The sequence below is a fragment of the Centroberyx affinis genome, unplaced genomic scaffold, assembly GCF_046629955.1.
Source record: "Centroberyx affinis isolate AG114_WGS23_722 - 3 ecotype Tasmania unplaced genomic scaffold, CSIRO-AGI_Caff_v1 ptg005681l_1, whole genome shotgun sequence".
In the NCBI taxonomy this organism is placed as follows: Eukaryota; Metazoa; Chordata; class Actinopteri; order Beryciformes; family Berycidae; genus Centroberyx; species Centroberyx affinis.
In genome coordinates, this window is record NW_027282864.1 from 1 (window position 1) to 21,036 (window position 21,036).

The window sequence follows — 21,036 nt, forward strand, 5'->3', positions numbered from 1 at the left end:
TTCACTTCTTTGATGGAATTTTTCCACGCAACTATTCCACTTCTCGTTTGCAAATGAGTTTAGATGACAACACATGATGGGATAACATAGTCTACTTCTGGGTTCTTCATCTATTAGTTTCCATAGACGGCTTCTGCCATACAGTGATGAATGGTGACAAATATAGCTATATCTTTTTATGATCAAAGGAACAACTACAAACAAATAAGTCTCCAGTGTAAACGCACAAATATGACTGGGGCACAATCTGAGAAGACTGGTTCAATCTGGCTAATTGTAATTGTAGGCCTATAAATAATGATAATGATAATATTTTTTTCCTGGGCTCCCTACTGTATGTCATATATATATATATTTTTTTATTATTGTTTGTCCAGTTTTGTCCACCTTCAGATCTATAATGGAGACTTGATTTATGCCATATTGACTATATTGTTCAATTAAACAAACAAACAAAAAAAACTTTGGCTGAATCTTGATCTGGCCATACAGGCATCTTTGACACTTATTGCATAAATATTAAATTGAAACAGGCAGCCAAATATACATATTAAAATATTGGAAATGCCTCTCTTCATCTAAGTTCCACATGGACAAAATGAGAAAATATTATTCCCCATCTTGCATTTTCAACCTATTTAAAGGACGCATGTACCATCTTCTTTTCAACTTTTTCTTTTAGTGCAAAGGTATGAAAGTAGACATTCCTCTACAGTAGCCATTTTGAAATAGCTCTCTCAAGTTCACTGCAGCTCCAGACACTTGGCTTTGCTGCCTCCTTGTGGATGTTTCTAACCTCAGACAGGGTCAAGGAAACCGGTCAACCTGCCTGTACTATGGAAGCAGCTTGGTATGATGCCAAGTGCCTTGCTTTTACTCTGCCAGGCCTTAAACAGCACATACTCTGGCATTTTATAATAAATCACATTCTTGAATAAGCAGTGCCTCTGTGTATGTAGGCTAATGTTAGTGTATTCTCCATAGAAGAGATGAAGGCAAAGATTACATTCAAATAAAGTGATCATTAAATAGGTCTACACGTCAAATGGACCTTGGGGCTGTACAGAAGGGGTAATTGTTTAGTGCTTACCTGTGCCTGAGGCCAGGTCAAGCTTTCAGACACAAAGTAGTAACACCGCCCCTGGAAAAACTCCCATCCATCAGGACACTGCTGAGAAGGCGCTGTAAACAAAGCAATGCATGCCTGTAGTGCAAAGCCTTAAGTCACTCATGTAAAACCCCTCATTTGCACTGCACTGAGTCTTACCTTGAGATGAGTTTACCATAGCAAGTTCCAGTCCTCCCTCTAGAGAAACAAAAACAGTGTCTTCAATACTTCTATTATCAATACTTCCATGAAAGATGCTACAAAACTGTGGTACAATTGAATGAAAACACAAAAAAATGTTAGTATTTCTGCATTGTGAATTCTTTTTGAGATGTTTCAATTGCATCTTGGCCATACTTATGAGTGAATTTGTTCTTGTACTGCTTGAACTGGACATTGCAATAAACACAACAAGGCAATAATAAGGAAATAGGAAGTTGTAGAAATAAATGACCAAAAAGCTGATGAAATCACTATTATATAGGGGAGAACGGGGTAAGTTGAGCCTGCGGGTAAAGCAACCCCTTGTATCATGTGATCACAGGTTTAAAAAGGGTAATTCATTTCCCAAATGGAGAAAGTGGCATGAGAGCTATGATTTTTGCTGTCAGGTGATTTCATCATGGTATATACAGTTCTTCTATCTCAATGGAAGTAGATATGTTTAAGGCTTTATTATATATTTCTTTAAGGCTCTATAAGGTACAATATGAAGTCACAAATCTATCATACATGTGGGCCTCAGTTGTTGTGTGGAGCTGTTTTGTCAAATTGGTTGTTGTGAGGTAAAATGTGTCACTAACCCTGAAGCAAGTTGAGTCAATGGCTCGGCTTAGCAAAAATCTCACTACATTTCTGTTCTATTAAAGGTCCCATATTCTCCACTTTCCAGAGTTTTATTTTGTGTCTTGAGGTCCATTCAAAGCTGTGTGTGTGGTGTCATGAACCAAAAACACTCTCAATCCATTTTGACACGTTCATTTTCCAGCATCTCTCTGAGCCTTACCAAGAACAGGCTGTTTCTGTCGCTGTGTCTTCAAGGCTCATTAATATTAAAGACCCCTCTGTTCTGATTGGCTAACCGTTTCAAGAGTGAAACGTGAGACAGCACGGCCTGGCAGCTACAGGTAGGGAAAACTCTCCGGTAATAAACGATGACAACCGCTCAACCGCTTTGAAAAAAACACTTTGTTAGTCTATTATTTCTTACAAAAATGATAATGAGCGAACCTTTGTGACGCCACAAAGTTACGGAAGTCCAAACGGCTCGTTTAGAGGCTCGCTGCACTAATATGGATTGTGTGGATTTAGTTGCCGACCGTGCGTTTTGATACTTTCACCATGTTTAGATAGACCATCCAACTCCTTTATAATCACAGAGGCAAGGGGAATCCTGTTTTCCAAGATATGGGACCTTTAAAGTGAGATAACATTTTACCCCAATAGTGCTCAACGGGCTGTCATGGGTCATACTTCTAAAACTGTAGTAGCTACCAATTTTTTTTTATTTCCATGGATGCCCAACAACTGTATACATATAAATTTGTATTTGAAATGAGTACACATTTATTTTGCCGTAGTAGCACAAAATGTAAAAAGCGGCTCATCTTACCCCATTCACCCCTACAACAGGAAAACTATTTCTAATTACGCATTCACACTGAGAGCAATGCTGACCTTGCAGAACAGGAGCGGCCTTGACTAGTTCCACAGCAGCAGCCTCCACTGGCACAACTGAGAGGAAACACACATGTACACACACACACACACACACACACACACACAGGCAGTTTCTCACATGCTACAGTACAATGCTTTTATGTCAAAACACACAGTCGATCAATCACTACTACACTGTCTCCAAATGGACAGCACCCTTTGATCATTGCGTAAACACTGACACAAAAAATAGTAAGTATTTGCATCAAAACTGGACAGACGGTATATATAGTGTTGCTGACAATACAAAAGATTGTCCCACACACAAATATGAAAAAAACATGCTTATACATTACAATATATTACTGAAAGCAATATAGTACTGAAAGCAAAACAATACATTATCTATTGAAAAAAGCACTGTTGCTGTAATTACAGTAAAGTACTGTAAGAAACACTCATTCAAAGGTAGGTGTGCTCTTTTGCTTTTCAATTGTCAGAAACCTACTGGGGAAGTGACTCACTGGAATCACACTTCACACTGGCCTTTTCTTCTATACAAACACCATGCTCATTGTACATAGTAATTTGCATGCAGTGATTTATGCAATCATCCATGTCAACGCGAGTGTGAAATGTTAGCCGACTGGCACGATCTGTTTTGACCGGCATGTCATTAGTCAAATGAGAGCTGCATCTACGCAATAACTAATAATTTGCAAAATGTGATTAAGCATTTGCATTTCGTGTGAACGCAAGGAGAGTTGAGAAAGTGCTGTGGCCAGTTGCATTAATGTTGTGGGGTTTTGAGGCACTATTTTGGGAATGAGGTTAGCGTTTTGGGAAATGCATCTAAGCGATTGAGACAATTCAACTTTTAACTAAACTACATTTATTTGCAAAACAGCATGAGGAACATTATTCTTAAAATCGTGAAAACTGAATGCTAAAGTGTGGGACCTTTAAGGTATCCAAATAAGCACCATAACAGGTCCTGAAACAGATCAAACATTGGTCTCGTGTCATATTGCTGAACACATGCAGGTTATTTCCATTCTCTGGTTCATTGTGGAGCTGTGATAAAATTCAGATGGTTTGCTAATACTAATAACAATACTTTTACATTAAAGCAATATTCCACTTAGTTTTAACATGGGGGTTATTTGGCACTTGACCACCATGAAAACCAGAATATAAACTAATTACCGAAATTAGATGCAGCTGGACGAGTTTGTAGCATTCAGACTTTCACGAAAATAACCTGAAAACTGACATTTAACACGATGGTGAACAGATTCAACAAGAGATCCTGCTGCTGTGATTTTTGATTGATTTTTGATTGTGGGTCCAACGTTTTAGAACATAAATTTCGCCAAATAGCATTTTTATTGATAGAAGAGAACACAGCGGAGGGATACCATCTAGGAGAGATAGTTCCTGTTTGGGAGACTGGATCTACTTATATTTTTAAATACTAATTTTAGTGTAAAGCGAGAACAGAAATGCAAAATGACGACAGACCCAGTTACAGCTTTGTTGTCTTAGCAGGATCTGTTGCTTGAATGAATGAATGAATGAATGAATGAATGAATGAATGAATGCAAAGTAAAAATCCTAATGCTACAAACTCGTCCAGCTGCATCTGATCTTGGTGATTAGTTTATATTCTGGTTTTCATGGCGGTCAAGAGCCAAATAACCCCCATGTTAAAACTAAGTGGAATATTGCTTTAAGTTGCCATGCGCTCAAACTATGAATTCTGCCAAACTTACATTTGTAGTGGGTTTTCCTACATATAACTGTGTCAAACAGAGTAATAATGTGTGTGATTTGACTTTACCTGCTGCAGCTCTGACAGAGAGGACGACACCGAGGAGAACAGAGAGCACCAGGAGAGACTTCATGACGAAGGTGATGAATGAAATTTGCCTGCCGTCGGAGAAAGAGAGTCTAGCGGTTAGTCAACCAGAGAGAGAGAGAGGGAGAGAGAGAGAGAGACAGAGACTTATCTGATTCAGATGAATGGGAGATGGTCTTCTTCAGGTATCCAAGGCTGCTCTGCCCTTTATATACTGTATACACACCTCACACCTTGGCCACATTTCAGTCTGCTGTGTAGGCTACCACACATGCTGGTGATAAAGTAATCACCATGTTCAGATCTCCATTTATCAGTGTTCGAGTGTTTGCGGAAACAGTCCTCAGAAAAAACAGCATTACACTGTAGGCTACATTAGAGGATTGCAGTGCAACCTCGGTTTGAACGCTGTATTCTTCCTCAGATACCCGCAACCCCCAACACACACTGAAGATTCACGTTCACTAACACACATATACACCCTACCCCAAACATGTACAGCAGGGCTATTCAATTACAAATTCAGTTGGGCCAGATTTTAAAACCAGGAAATGTAGATGGGCCAGACATTTTCAGCAGCCTATTTAAAACCTTTTTTTTTTTAGCTTTTGGTAATGATAAATTTAAACAAACGCGAATGAATGTAGTAAATAATAGCAATGTTTATTTTTTCACTTTTGAAATAAAAAAATATATTTTTGGTCACATATCTGACCCAGGCACATCACAACGTGCAGAAACAGAATAAAAAAGAGCTCAATGCACAGAATCATAACAAGTGGCAATAACAGTAACCAATAACACACTCTATTACACACAGAGGTGGAAGAAGTACTGAGATGTTTTACTTAAGTAAAAGTAGCAATACAACAATGTAAAGATACTCCATTACAAGTAAAAGTCCTGCATTCAAAATCTTACTTAAGTAAAAGTACATAAGTATTGGCAGCAAAATGTACTTAGAGTATCAAAGTAAACGTACTCATTATGCAAACTGTCCCCATTTAGAGTTATATTTTTCATAAATTATTGGAGTATTAATACTGATTTATTGACATACATGTACATGTAAGCAGCATTTTAAAGTTGTCAACGTGAAGCTAATCTTAACAATTTAGCTATACTTTTGGGTAGGCTAATCTATAACAATGCTATTTTATAGTTATTTTATAAAGATGATCAAATGTTTTAAATATAAAATATTGATCTGAAAAGTAACTAGTAACTATAGCAGTGAAATAAATGTAATGGAGTAAAATGTACAATATTTCCCTCTAAAATGTAGTGGAGTATAAGTACAAAGTAGCATAAAATGGAAATACTCAAGTAAAGTAGGCTACAAGTACCTCAAAACTGTACTTCAGTACACTACTTGAGTAAATGTACTTACTTACTTTCCACCAGATTACACATAACTACTATTTGCTAGTCCAGGCAGGGTTAAACCGACGCTTTTCATTGTCAATTTTACGTTTCAGGTTTGACAGAGACATATTTTCAGAAAAAGTGGGGGTCGTCTTATATTCGAGGACTAGACAAACGTGTTCACATCAGACATTCTTTTTGAATGGATAAAGTACCGGTGTAAAACCGACTCCTACCTACACGGAGTGTTGCATTATGGGTTGTTTGTAGCCTTAATGTTGCTAGGCTAGCGAGTGTCTTACAGTCTGTTTATAGTGAGTCTGTTGAGTCTGTCAGCCCCAAAAGTGTTTCGTTAGTCCAGTTTAACCTGCAGGAGTTTCTGAGGCTCGTGTAACGTGTTTTTCTGCCACGGAGGAAATAAATTCATGACGAGTGAAAAGGAGTCCAAATTTTTATAAAAACAATATTACAATTAAAATATTAAAATCGCTATTAAAATAGCCTATTTAATTCAAGCTCGCTGGGCCACTCGGAGGTTGCTTCTGGGCCGGATGTGGCCCGCGGGCCGCCAATTGAATAGGCCTGATGTACAGTCTCTCCCAAAGTTTGAATGAAGAGAGCTGAAGACTTCATTGATGTTGTCATCCAGGGAGAAATCCTATCACTGCTCCAATGACAATGACAATTAGAGCTTTCAAAGAGATGTGTGCGATCAAAAATACAGTTTAAACTGTCTAAAACTAGAAATGTCATGTATGGATTTTGTTTCAGGGTGGAGTTTTTGTTTTCGGATGACGCGAGTCAGTGACTTCCAGTTTTTAATGACGTTGGCTGCTGGGAATTGGACCAAATGGACTGCGTATCAGTCAGCAAAAGGTCAGAATCAAAGTCACCCGATGGTGTTTATTTGTTGTAGATATATTTGTATGTGTTTTGGCTCACCCAGGGTATTCAGAGCAACCGTGCAAATGGAGCAAAGTGTTTGATTATGTGCTGGCACTGTACTTAGCAGATGTGTTCATTGCAAATTAGACGACTAGATTTCACTTGGGTCAGAACCCAAAGTTTGGACACAGGAAGAAACACGAGTATCTATATATATCAGCAAGATTTCAAACTCCACTCGCTCCACTCTTGATGAGTTGCTATACAATTTTATCTGGAGGAATACATCTCATACAAAATGGCATAAAATAACAACGTGCCTGGATCAATCCACATAAGTGTGCAATTACAAATGAAGGCTCATACAAATTTCTTCATCATTGTTATCCTTGTAATGGCGCACATTGTTGACACACTGAGCCAGGATCATTCACTCGTTCACTAATATTTGCATCCCATTTGGTAAGGTTATGACATTATTATCACAACATATGTAAATAACAGGGTTGACGTTTGGGAAACAGCATTGACAACAGTCACAGGGTCGATGGGGCAGAAGCAATTAATTTAACATAATCGCCCTTAAACTGCTATATTACCCATTTTTATTCAATATTTGAATAAAGGACCTAAACTTCATTGAGCACAATCATCTGAAACTCATTTTGCACAATCATCTGAAAGCTAACACAAACAATAAAAACGTAATAATAAATCGTACAATTCATTAGGGGGAGCAGCGTTTTAAAACAATGTTCTGCTACAATAAGAAAACATTTGCATATCGCTTCAAGGAATTTGTATTTTTTTTTAATAAGAATAAAAAGTTGTGACCTAATATAAATAATAAAAAAAAAAATCTGTCATATAATGACAATATGTAATTATGTAGATCAAGAAATGTGGCCACAAAATATATTACTAAATATATGACGATGAATTTTGTGATGTCTTGGCTCATTTCACATTTCAAGCTGCATTCATGAGTACAAAATGTGAATTATACTTGTGTGGCTGCCATATTTTGTCCGATTCAGGATTAACATCATATTTGCTTATATCTCTGACCTGTATGTTTGACTGGTATGACCTATATCTACAATATTCACAAATTTTAATGAATAAATAGCTTCACAGACTTGCATGTCTTGCATGTTGTAGGGTTTACATGAATTCAATGAATAACTTAAAATTTATAAAATGTATTATATATCATTTGAAATACAGGGTAACAGGTATGACATGCTACGATGGTTACCATCATTAAAAAAAAAAGAAAACATTCAAAAAGAGACAAAATTTTCATTCTGAAACGTACTTTCTTTCTCACTGTTGTTTTCCCTCCATGAAAATGATGTCACTTCCTGAAAATCATTTGACTTGCGGAAAAGTTCATTATGTTACACGTAGAGTTTCATGGGAGTAACAGAGTTGACAGTAGATTTAGAGACACAAATGTATTTAATCTTGTTTTTTTAATTAAAAACAAATTATGTTAAATATTTATTTCTATTTATTTCTATTAGAAGCTGAATGAACATACTTAGGGACATTGCAAAATGGCGTGAACAGCTTCCCGACTGACCTGTGTGTTTGGTTTGGTGGTCCTACAAACTTTAATAGAGTTTTGACTGACTGGGGGTGAGTAGATAATGACTTCATTTTCATTATAGGGTTAAGTATTACTGTAAGAAACATTGTGCTTTGTTTGTCAACCCTATCCTTGTCTATCCTAATTAAAGCTTGTAAGTTATTTAAATGTATTAAAGGTCCATATGGTGTAAAGCAGGACTCCCCTTGCCTCTGTGATGATAAAGGAGTTGGATGGTCTATCTAAACATGGTGAAAGTATCAAAACGTACGGTCGCCAACTAAATCCACACAATCCAAAAAGAAATAATAGACTAACAAAGTGTTTTTTTCAAAGCGGTTGTCATTGTTTATTACCGGAGAGTTTTCCTTACCTGTAGCTACCTGTAGCTGCCGTGTCTGTGGTCTCATGTCAATCAGAACAGAGGGGTCGTTAATATTAATGAGCCTTAAAGACACGGCGACAGAAACAGCTAGGTTCTTGGTAAGGCTCAGAGAGATGCTGGAAAATTAACGTGTAAAAATGGATTGAGAGTGTTTTTGGTACATGACACCACACACACAGCTTGGACCTCAAGACATAACACTGAAAAAGTGTAGAATATGGGACCTTTAATGTTCAGTAACAAAATTTGTGTTTTGAAGCCAGGCAGTGAGATATAGATAGAGGCATTATGCATTGGCATAAAGAATAAAGCTTGAAACGCACTTCTAACATAAACAATGTTGCAGATATAGAAATGCCACAGTTACTGTTTATTTAGGGATATATTTATTGGTATTTTGAAATCAAAGGACAAAAAAATAAATTGTAAGAATAATTTTCCCATAATGAAACTACAGCGAAAGTGCATGAAGCTTTATGTATCTGGCCCATTTCTTCTTTTTATGAGCATATGAGCATATAAATATATAAACACAAATACAACTTGTCACATGCAAACTCACAAGGTGGCAGAACAGAATATTCAATCAATCAATCAATCAATCAATCAATCAATCAATCAATCAATCACTTAAAAAACAAAGAACAAAAGGGGAAAATATTACAATGAGAAAGAAAGAAAAACAATGGGAACACTACAACATATAAAGTAACAAAGCTTTGCTTTTATCGGCAAGGTAACAGAAGTTTTTATGAAATTAGATTAAAGCTTTCACCTGCTCCATTCATCTGAATATTTGCCCCAATTGCTCTTAATGCAGAGCTTGTGCTTTAAAACCTGAAAGAAACCTGAAATTTCTGTCCGGTGCCGGCGTCACGGGGGGGCATTGGGGGGCAATGCCTGTCCAAATGGGCTTTTGTGCCCCCCCAGAATTGAAGCCTCGAAGGTACTAAAATAAAACACACAAGATTTCTGAGCATTTATACTTTATATTTACATTTATATTTACTACATTTACGCTATTCTACTCATTATTTCGGGTTCTGCCCTAATAATATAGATAGGAGGATGCGGTCAATCTCATATTATTCCATTGCGCATGAGTTTGAGATCAGAGCTGCCACACGGATTTATCATTATGGATTTATTTTACAAAGTCTCCAAAAAGACACTGCACTTCAAGGCTGGATTTCAAAGCTTCTGGAAGGGATATGATCGCACCGGAGCCCTCAACGGTTAGCTTCTGGGCAAAAAAAAAAAAAGTCTCTCTAATGCAGCGTTCCAGAGATATTTAGTATGTCGTATACGACATCGTTGACCTGAGGGGGTTAAAATACATAATATAGCCTATAGTAGGCTACAAGTTATATATTAGTATTATTATATTAGTGTCGTTGTATTGGTCCAAATTGATCCATTTGGACGGGAGACGTGCAGCAGCAGTAAATAAATCAATGCGCATTATAAAAAATATAAACATTGTAAATTTGCAGAGAAACCTGTTGCAGAGAAACCCTTATTTACAAGAGGCGTTTTGCTTATGCAAAGAAATAAATCTATTTAAACGAGATATTTGCTTGCCACAAAACAATTCTGTGAACTGACAAAGAATGAAATTAATAAGCTTTGTTAGTGAAATATCCTTCAAAAAGTGTAAACTAATGGCGTTCTATTATGATTTTTCTTATGTTACATTGAAAAATCATTGTGCCCCCCCGAGAAAATGCAATGCCCGTCCACAAATTTGTTTCTCCCACCGGCTCTGTTTCTGTCCAAACCTGATCTGAGCCTGGGCTGTAATAGCTTTTGGTCACAAAAACTAAAGCTTATTTGCAAATTGTTAATATTGTTTTGCTAATAATAAATTGCTAATAACAGTATTTTCAACGTTTCTTAATTGTAGCCGACCCAACCTTAGGCAATGACATGAGAATTTAGCTTGACCCAAGCAGAGCCTGTTATGTCACATAGAGTTCAAACATGAATGTCATACTGTAATGCAGGGTATTTTCCCTGTCCGGACAAGGTAAAGGAATGGCTGCACAAACCCAGTCATCACAGCAATAGATGAAGAAATGGTATAGGAAATGTCAAACACCTGCACGGTTATATAAGAACTAAGTATAAATATTATCACAAAGGGAAGATAGCTGATGATTGTAAAGACTGTGATGATCAGAATGACCTTAAAGGCCTTCATCTTTGGATCGCCGCTCCTCCCCTTCTCCCTCTCCCCTTCCCCTGGCCCAGGCTTTCTCAAAGCCCTGAGAACTGAGAGGCAGCAGAACAGTTTCACTGAGAACAACGGCAAGTACAGACTAATGATAAAATATTGTAACACAATTGAGCTCTCAAGCATAAATGCATTGATAAAACAGACTCCAAGCACCAGCAGCCAGACCACAGAGCAGCAGGCCGCCCTGTACTTGAGGGATTTCAGCCTGAGGAAGAGCACAGGATGGATGACCGCAAGGTAGCGCTCCACACAGATACAGGTCTGGAAGAGTGGTCGGCCCACAAACAGAAAAACAGAGAAAAACACAGTGGCCCGATGGACACCGACGGTGCTGTGATACGAGAAGATGAAAAAACAGATATTTGACAAACCAAAAAGCATCTCAGACACACTAAGGTTGAGAGAGAAGAACTCCAAGATCATCCCGGTTCTTGCTCTGGTCACCATCAGCCAAAGGATAAAGCTGTTGGCAGGGAAACCCAGGATGAAGTTGATTGCATTTGCAGCAGTAAGAAGCGAGGGAAGAGAAACATGTTGAAGGTTGGAGCTGTTGGTGAAGACGGGGACTGTGTTTTCTTCAAGGCTGATCATCTTAACTCCACAGTTTCTAGGGAATGTTGAAGAAATCAGAGTGCCATGTTGCGTACTGCTCTGACAGGAAAACCAGCTTTAACACAATCAAAAAAATATTGAAATCGTACTGGCTAGATATTTCTGAAATGGTTTGTGTGAAGTCGTTACTTCAGTAAAGTGATGAAAGCATGTCTTCCAACCTGGTGTGCTGGACTCCTGGTGTGCTGGACTCCTCCGTCTCTCTTCAGCAGCTTCAGCGTAGTGTGATCTGTGGAAAGAAGTATTATCTCTCTACCTAACAGCACCTCACCTTTTCTCTGCTGTCTCCACACCTGTTCAGTGGATCATATTGCTCACATTTATATTCATGTCACAGCAACCATTACCTGGACAAACATTACCTGGAAACATGCAAATACTGTACCAAAAAAATACAAAACAGCACACCAAACAATCTATTTGAGTATGGGGGGCAGAAGGGGACAGGGTAAATTGGCTGGCTGGCTATTCCACATGCTCTATGATTCATATGTCCAATATCCAATATTGATCTGTAGAGTTAAAGTATGGGAATACAAGGTGGACGAAGCAAATCAGAGCAGTGAAGTGATTCTTTGGCATAGGTAAACGAACTCGGAACATTTGGAGATAGAGCAAAGAAGGGAAATGGTCACATGATGGCATCAGTTTGGAGATATGCCAGACGGCAGGATGACAAAGGTTTTTAAGTAGAATAATAATGCACACAATCATACTCGCCATCCACCAAAGAAAAATGGTCTCATGAACTACAGTCTAAACCAATGCTTCAAAGTTCTGGCCCTAATCCACACCATAATGCATTTCACTAATAGCCAATGGTTGATGTTTGCTCATTTGAGTATCCTGCATCTGTCAATGAAATGGGCAGTAATGTGGGAAGACAGAACCGTTTGTTACGATCTAGAGATGGTCATGGATGAATTCTACTTCATGTTTTATTGTATTTTACATTTATATAATGAAATGAAGATGAAGAACCTACAGCAATTCTGGATGGGTAGAAACTAGATTGTTTGCTTGATAAGGAGAAACCATTTTAGGGTATTGTACAATGCATTCTGTTTTCTAATTTATTTCCGGTGGGGCTCAGAGCAGCCCAGGTGTCCTTACCACCACCAACTCCTCCTGGGGGAGTGCCTGGGGGCCAGCTAGGAGATGTAGTCCCTTGAGCATGTCTTGGGCCTACCCCGGGGTCTCCAACCAGTCGGGTATTCTCTTATCAGGTACCTGGTGATCGCTGAACTCCTTACACTATCATTGAGCTTGCGACCATAGGGGAGGGTTGGAATGAAGATCAACTGATAAACTGAATGCTTTACCAAGGTACAATACAATCTCACAATCCCTTCTATCTTCACTTCTGAATAAGACCCCAAGGTACCTGAACTCTTCCACCTGGGGCAGTTTCTCAACCCTCACCTGAAAGGGACAGGCCACCTTTTTCCAGGAGAGAACCATGGCCTCAGACTTGGAGGTGCTCTCATCTTGATGGTGTCACACTGAGCTATAAACCGTTCCAGTGGACATCAGAGATCACAATCTGATGAAGTCAGAAGGATGACATCATCTGCAAACAGTCACCGGACTGGACACTCTCCAGACCTTGATATCCTGGGGAACAAGGTCATCCTTGTCAAAGTCCAATGCCAACCTTGAACAAGTTTGACTTGATGCCAAAAATGCAAACACAACTCTCACTTCAAATAAATTCAAATAATGTAGTGAAAATACATTCTCTTTGCATACAATGTCAAAGAATATGTTTGTGACAAATCCATGTCCAACATTGTGGTGTATTATGAGTCCATGCAGAATGGACATCTAAGATTTATATATATTCCTTGTTTGCCTGCTCTCTGTACCCATTGCATGCCTGACCTTCCTGGAAGAAGGATCCCTCTCTCTGATTCCCTTTTCAAGGTTTCCTCCATTTTTTGTTTCCTAACTAGCATTTAAGTAGCATTTAGGCTGCTACAAATAAAATTTGGAATTTAATGATTTTGGCAGTCCCTTGAGTCCCTTAGGAGTAGTGTTTTACATCACTGTTGCAAAGACGACTTGCCTCTGAACTCCTGACCTACTCTCTTAACCTGCTTGCAGGCTGGTTTGTCAGATAGCTGATATGAAATGATACTCCTTACTAATTCACATTGCATCCTCCTACCAGACTGGTCAGCATTAGAAGCTGATAATCATGCTGGTTCATATTGCATCCATCGGAGTGAAAAAGACAGACAAGCTTAATGTGCTAGCTCACAAGCTAAGGCTAGCTATAGGCCAGTTTACTAGTTTGGCTACACTGTAAACTAAACACAATAGTTGATGCAAAATGTTTGCATTAGTTACATGTTCACTCAATTATTAGAATTGTTTCAGCTCAAGTAGCTAACATTGGCTTTATAGTGAGCTAACGCTACCTTGCTATTGTCCAGGGCAAGTGAGAAGTTAGTGACTGCCCCAGTTTGTGGCTGTGATGTGCAGTATCATATAATTAATTAGACTATGTTAGATAGCTTAGTAGCTTTCCAGATAACTACAACGTTAGTAAAGGATGCCATTGTGCAAAGTAGAAACCCAGAGATCAGCCACAATTTTCTGGAAAAAGCTGATTTAAATGCTTTGGTAACAGATTTTGATAGACTTATTGTTAAATCACTAACTTGTCCAGTAGAAAGAAAACCAGCTCAATGTTGGCCTTGAACTTCTTCAGCTTGTGGAACACTGTCCGATGAACTCCAGGCCAAGGTTCGCTCTGGTATGGAGCCCCTCTGGGGTCACATGGTAGAAAAAAAAAACGTGATGTGTAAATCCGTGCGAACGGATTTGTAAACTGTGCGTACGGATTTCTAAACCGTACCCTCGGATTCACAATCCGTGCGAACGGATTTGTAAACTGTGCGAACGGATTTGTATTGTGAATCTGAGGGCACGGTTTTGAAATCCGTTAGCACAGTTTACAAATCCGTTCGCATGGATTGTAAATCCGAGGGCTCGGTTTACAAATCCGTTCGCACAGTTTACACATTTTTTTACACGTTTTTTTTTTCTACCATATGACCCCAGAGGGGCTCCGTACTCTGGCCTTCCCCCCTAGCTCTGTCACTCTCTCTTTGCATTTTACTGAAGAGGGTACAGCTGTTGGGAGTGGTGTTTTTCAGTCAATCTTGCACAATTCGTGGGAAATCATACCAAGGGAAACGTTGAATAAACACATAGAAAGCAACACATAGAACACAGCAATTTTCACTGCAATGTTCTGATTTTTCTACAGCCACTATGCTATCAAAATTTATTTAATAATGCTATATTGAGGTAAATATTCTACATGCAGAGGCTTTAAGTTTGAGGCTCCTTGTGTGTAAAATGTTATATGCTACTCAAATAAAGTTTGACTTGACTACATACATAATAGCATGACACAGCTGAAGAAAAAAAAACAGTAACTGTTTCCTTAATCCCTCTCCAATCAAAAAATGAATTCAGTCCAACTTGATGCACATCAACCCCAGTCATTATTGCATCACATTATTTTTTATTTCAAATATATATATATTTCCATCTTTCCAAAGCCACAGTGACAAACAATACAATAACTGACAAGTCATCACAAGTAAAGCACATAAATCAACATATTATACACGCATTGTCCCTATTGCATCATATTTGCCAGAATTCTTCTGTTCATAGAAAAGCATTTTGGGGCTTCTTTGGGGCACAACATTACTTTGCTCCAAAATGCAACAGGAAAAGGGTTATTGTCAGACAGCATTAGCTTTTCTTAAGGCTTTAATGGCTTCCTATTGGGCTGTACTTATGTGTAAGATGTGCAAGCTAGTTCTCGAAGTTGACATTTATGTCCAAATTGGGACTTGACTGGACCTGATAGGGTGGGTTGAGCAGGAAAAAAGTTAACTGTTTGGGTTGTGGTCATGTTTGCGTTAAAAAATACTATTGAGAAATTGCATTAACCGTGAAAGCTTTAACTCTAGTTAAGGTTACAAAAATGCTATTATTCATTGGTCTTAGTTTGGGCTCACCACACCTGCCACCATAGAGCTTGTCAGCCTATGGGAGTGCATGATGTATAAATATGGGCGTGGTTTCTATTTTTCAAACTTTTCTGACCTGACGAAGATCCAAGGAGGATCGAAACGTTGTCAACAGTAAACTTTTGTGGCATGGAGCAAGTGTGCAGGCGTTACTCCTTTTATTCATTGACACAGTTCTTCTGATAGCCTTGCACCTACGTGATGTGCGTATAACTACTCCTTCAACTTAGTTTGGGCTCTGACATAAATAGTTTGGATGTAGGTCAGGTCAGGCTTAAAAATGTATTATTTTGAATTATTTTCAAGTTCGTGTCAAGCTTTATTTAGCATAAGTGTACCAGAGCCTTTGTATGCTTGGATGGTGCTTTGAGACAGTTCTCATGGTCCCTGCTTGGGGCATCTTCTGGGTCTGAAGTGGTCGACCACTAGAACAATCAAGGCCACGCCCACTACAGCAGAAACAACCAATCGCACTGTAGTCTGACAGCACCAGGTAGATTCTGAGAGAGAGAGATAGAAAGAGAGAGAAATGTTTGGGCCTTTATAGCATGATGTTTTTACCGATTATCTTACAGTCTCTCATCCTATTTGTGCTTCAAACATGTCTCTGAGCAATGAAATGATTTGCCGCCTACTTTGTTGAGTATCTATACCCGGTTTACTGTGTTTTTGTCAACAACAGTGCGAGGAGGATGCAAACAGAAAGGGGGAGCATTCTGTTCCCATCCGTTGTCGTTATCATACCTCCATTCCTCAGACAGGTTTCCTCAGTGTGGAGTTTGGTGGTCTTTTCATCAACAGGGTTTTTAGCCACGCAGCTGTAGATCCCGCGGTCCCTTATCTCCAGAGGAAGAGAGAGCATGGCAGAAAGATCAGGACTGCTTGTCTGGCTGAGTCTCTCCTCTCCTCTGTACCAGGACAGGATCACCTCTCTGCCGTTCTCCACAGTGCACTCCGCTGTGAGTGAACTACAGCTCGCACAGACCAAAGATGCACTGACTTTGATGTAGGGAGGGGAGACAAAACCTGGGGGGAGAGAAAGACAAAGAATGTGTTCATATTTCGAAACATGAGTCCCTCGCTTTGATCTTCATCTCCAGCACCGGGTTACATACATTCACACACTGGGAGCTACCCACAGTCTTCTACTGTTGGCTACTGAGCAGCTCCGCTTGAAGCAGTTGGGGGTGCCTTACTCAAGGGCAGTGGTGGAAGAAGTACTGAGATCTTTTACTTAAGTAAAAGTAGCAATACAACAATGTAAAGATACTCCATTACAAGTAAAAGTCCTGCATTCAAAATCTTACTTAAGTAAAAGTACATAAGTATTGGCAGCAAAATGTACATAGAGTATCAAAGTAAACATACTCATTATGCAAACTGTCCATTTAGAGAGTTATATTTTTCATAAATTATTGGAATATTAATACTGATTTATTGACATACATGTACATGTAAGCAGCATTTTAAAGTTGTCAACGTGAAGCTAATCTTAACAATTTAGCTATACTTTTGGGTAGTCTAATCTATAACAATGCTATTTTATAGTTATTTTATAAAGATGATTAAATGTTTTAAATATAAAATATTGATCTGAAAAGTAACTAGTAGCTGTGAAATAAATGTAAAAAAGTACAATATTTCCCTCTAAAATGTAGTGGAGTATAAGTGCAAAGTAGCATAAAATGGAAATACTCAAGTAAAGTACAAGTACCTCAAAATTGTATGTAAGTACAGTACTTGAGTAAATGTACTTAGTTACTTTCCACCACTGCTCAAGGGCACTGTAGTTGTTGAGGGACGGGAAAGAGTTAATCATTCACTTTTGCCACTCATGTTTTCCCACTTTACTTCCTGCTTCACTAACCTCTAGGTTACCGCCCCGTGCCGCCCCACCTTTCAGTAACAGAATCTTTTCTGACATCGTAAAGTGGAGAGAACAAACCTTTGATTCATCTTGGTCCTTTTGTTCAGCTGACTGACCCACTTGTTCCCACAATCCCCTGTACCATGCAATGATTGCCATTTCCATTTCTTTAAAATGTTGCCCATGTAACAATTTATGGATCATGGCTAACAAAGTTGCCAACTTTACTCACCGTACACAGTAAGGTTGAAGCGGTGGGACGAGATCTTGGAACCGATGATTTGCCCCTGGTAAACTCCACAGTCGCTGACGCTGAGGGCTGTGATGGTGAGAGATCCGGTCTGACGATCCAGCTGCAGTCTGTCTCTGAAGCTCTCAGTGTAGTCCGTCTTCACCTCTCTACTGTTCAGATTGGCTATGCGCGTGTCCAGGCTGTCACGTCCGTACGTCCAAAGTATCTGGTCATCCTTCTGGAGTAAATTTTGTCCGATCTCTAGAGTGACAGTCGTTCCCTCTCTTCCTCTCACCTTTACTCCATCTGCCCACACAGAGCCCAGCAGCACTGAAAGAAAAAAAAAATCTTAAAAATTTTGCTTTGTTTGTTCCTAATGAAAACATGTGCCTTTCTGTGGTTGATTGAATAAGATCTGAGCTGGAAAAAGTTCACACAAATACGTGCTGAAGACAAAAAAAAAAGCATTTATTCAATAATTGAGTCAAGACTGAGAAGAGTCAAGCGGTTAGACATATTAATGATAGAGTCAAGTACATTCTCTGATTAAAGGTCAGTTTTGTTTGGAGAGTGGGTTCATATCTAGGCCTTCTACCTTGTACGTTGTTTAATTAATCCAGGCTAATAGGATGCCAGCCATTTCAAATTATCTTGCTAATCCTCATCCGGTTAACTATCGCATGTAGTTATCTTGGATTCCTGCACGCTCCCATTTTGAAATAAAGGGAACATGAATCCGGAGTCGAAAACCATAATCAGCAATCATACAATTGGCTGGCAAGGCACCAAGGCTAAAGAACAGGGGTGGAAATTAACAAAGTACAAATACTTTGTTTCTTTACACTTTTCACCAGCAGCAACAGGTGCATGATGATTAACTGGATGTGAAATGGCTGAAGATAATGATGTTACAACAGCCATCACAGTGACCACAATTTTTACTTTTGGCACTGAAGTACATTTGAAAGTTCATACTTTAAGACTTTAAGACATATTTAAGACATTTGAGATGACAACTTTCACTTTTACTTAAGTTGTTCTTTGTCAAAGTATCTCTACTTTAACTTAAGTTCACATTTTGAAAACACTGCCAAAGCCTCTAAAACTGCAGATGAATTAAATGTGCAAGATCTTGGCGATATCTCAATACACATCCTCTTCTAAAAGTTTGTCTAATTATAATAGCGCCTTGATCTAATGGCTGCTCTCTAAGGAAAGGAGCAGCCATATCTGGAAATTAGTTCATTGGTGGGAGAAGCCTTAAAAGGCCTGGTCATATTCCAAGGAACTCTGACTAAAGCTGTGTTTTTGCACGTTTGAGTTTAAGGAACTGCTGCTCTTGTAACAATTTAGACTAAATTTTAAGCTTGCTTCGAGGAACAAAAAAACCCCCAGGCGCATGTCAAACTGGCAACAAACAAGCTAACTCAGTTATCCATGCACAAGGAGCGGGGCCCAGGTCTTCCTAAGGTTGCGCCAACTGAGAGAAACCACTCTCCCCCACATAGACAACCATAAAAAGCAATAAGAGCAACAGAATCTCTGTTCTTGTGTAAACATCACGAAAGAGAGAATACAGAGCCTTGGATACATGCAAGAGAAAGATCTGGCTTGATTGTTTCAGCGGTCCATATGTGAGTTCTAGAGTTCTTTACTGCTGTGCACACTCCTACACATTTTCCTACACCCAAAATCAGCGGTAAACAACAGCAGTCTGCATTAGACCAAACACTAGCCTGCAGATGGAAAAAGCAGGTTAACCACACAGTTTCCTATACTGCCAGGGGTCACTTTGATTAAATGCTGTAGAGGAAGTTACACGGCTGACTACCAGAGAAGTGTTCATGTTTACCAATGCACTTATTTCTGAAGACTTCTGAATATTTGTTAAATATCTGTACCAGATCTAAGCATTTCCATGGTAAAATACATAAAGGTATGGATAATAATAGTAATAGTAATGATATCTATTCTTCAGTAAGACACCTGAAAAACTGAAAGACGCCTGTCAACCTGCTGAAATCCAAACTAATAAAACTCAAAATTGTTATCCAATGTTTCCCATTTAATGAGCATGGCACTGGAATAAATGTCTCTATTTAAAAAAAAAAAAAAGAAAATTTCACAAAATCTGTTGCCTATAAAACAAGAATTTTTCATCAGCTCACCTGCTGTGAAATAGACTGTGAGATGCATCCCTCTTGAATGATGCACCATGTTGTTGCTGTCTGTAAACTGCCTGGTTCTCTGGAGCCCTTCTCTGGTGGCTACTTCAATAATCAAGTCCACTGTCAGCCAGTTCTCACACTCTCTCCCATAATAAAGTACAAGCTGATAATCTGGTGACACTGCTATGAGTATTCTTCTCAGTTTTACTTCTTCTCTAGTTCCATGAGGGACTTTCTTGCCATGGTTCCCCTTTCATCATCACCTAGCCCCATCTAGAGGTTGTTTAGATCTACTCATGCATACTGTAGTGTTTCAGCTTCAATAAATTGTGAAAACAAGATGGTTGCACCTCCTCATGAAGAGAATTTTGAGCAAATTTCTCTCTACACGGTGGTACTGAAACAAGTTTGATGACTGCTTAAGTGCCACAGGTACAACACAGAGAGATGGGCAGTATTCATAGTAGTTTAGTTTGCTAGGGGACAAGTTTTGTCCAGTCCATTATATTAACTCATCAGTTAATATTTAGAATTGTCCAGGTCCAGTTAATGCATAACCTGTGGTGTCTTAGTGGCAGTGTCTGTCTTTCTCTCTATCTGTCTGTATGTTGGTTCATCATCTTATGGGTGGATTCTCCTCTTCCTCAATGCCCAGCTTTAAAACCTTTTATTGTTAGTTTGAAGATAGTAGGAGGTAAGGGGAATTATCATAGCTCTGGTCACAGCCCAGATGTCATGCAGTTCCTTGATGCAGGGCAGCTAACAGCCAGTGACCCACTTAGCAGTGTGGACGACATGCTGAAACTACTCGTTGAGTCAGAAGGAGAAAGAGCTACAACACTTTGTGACACAGGATGTCAGTTATATATAAATTTGCACCAGGATATTGAGGTTTCTCAGTTGCTGCAAGTAGAACAGCTTCTATTTAACATGAGATATTCTCCAGGGGGAGATAAGCAGGCAGGTTATGAGAGTTATGAGAGTGTTGTTAGTGGCATATAGGGTGACCACCTCTTAA

At 39.0% G+C, this 21,036-nt stretch overlaps 1 protein-coding gene across 1 annotated transcript; it reads right to left on the minus strand.

Moving 5' to 3' along the window:
* Nucleotides 1-15,225: 15,225 nt before the first annotated feature.
* On the minus strand, nt 15,226-20,187 carry LOC139667632 (hepatic and glial cell adhesion molecule-like). Its single transcript, XM_071547128.1, has 4 exons — nt 20,019-20,187; nt 17,851-18,180; nt 16,496-16,777; nt 15,226-16,251 (listed from the first exon to the last, which is right to left on the minus strand). The coding sequence occupies exons 1-4, from the start codon at nt 20,065-20,067 to the stop codon at nt 16,130-16,132; spliced, it is 783 nt and encodes a 260-aa protein (XP_071403229.1). The 5' UTR covers nt 20,068-20,187; the 3' UTR covers nt 15,226-16,129.
* Between the last annotated feature and the right edge of the window lie 849 nt (nt 20,188-21,036).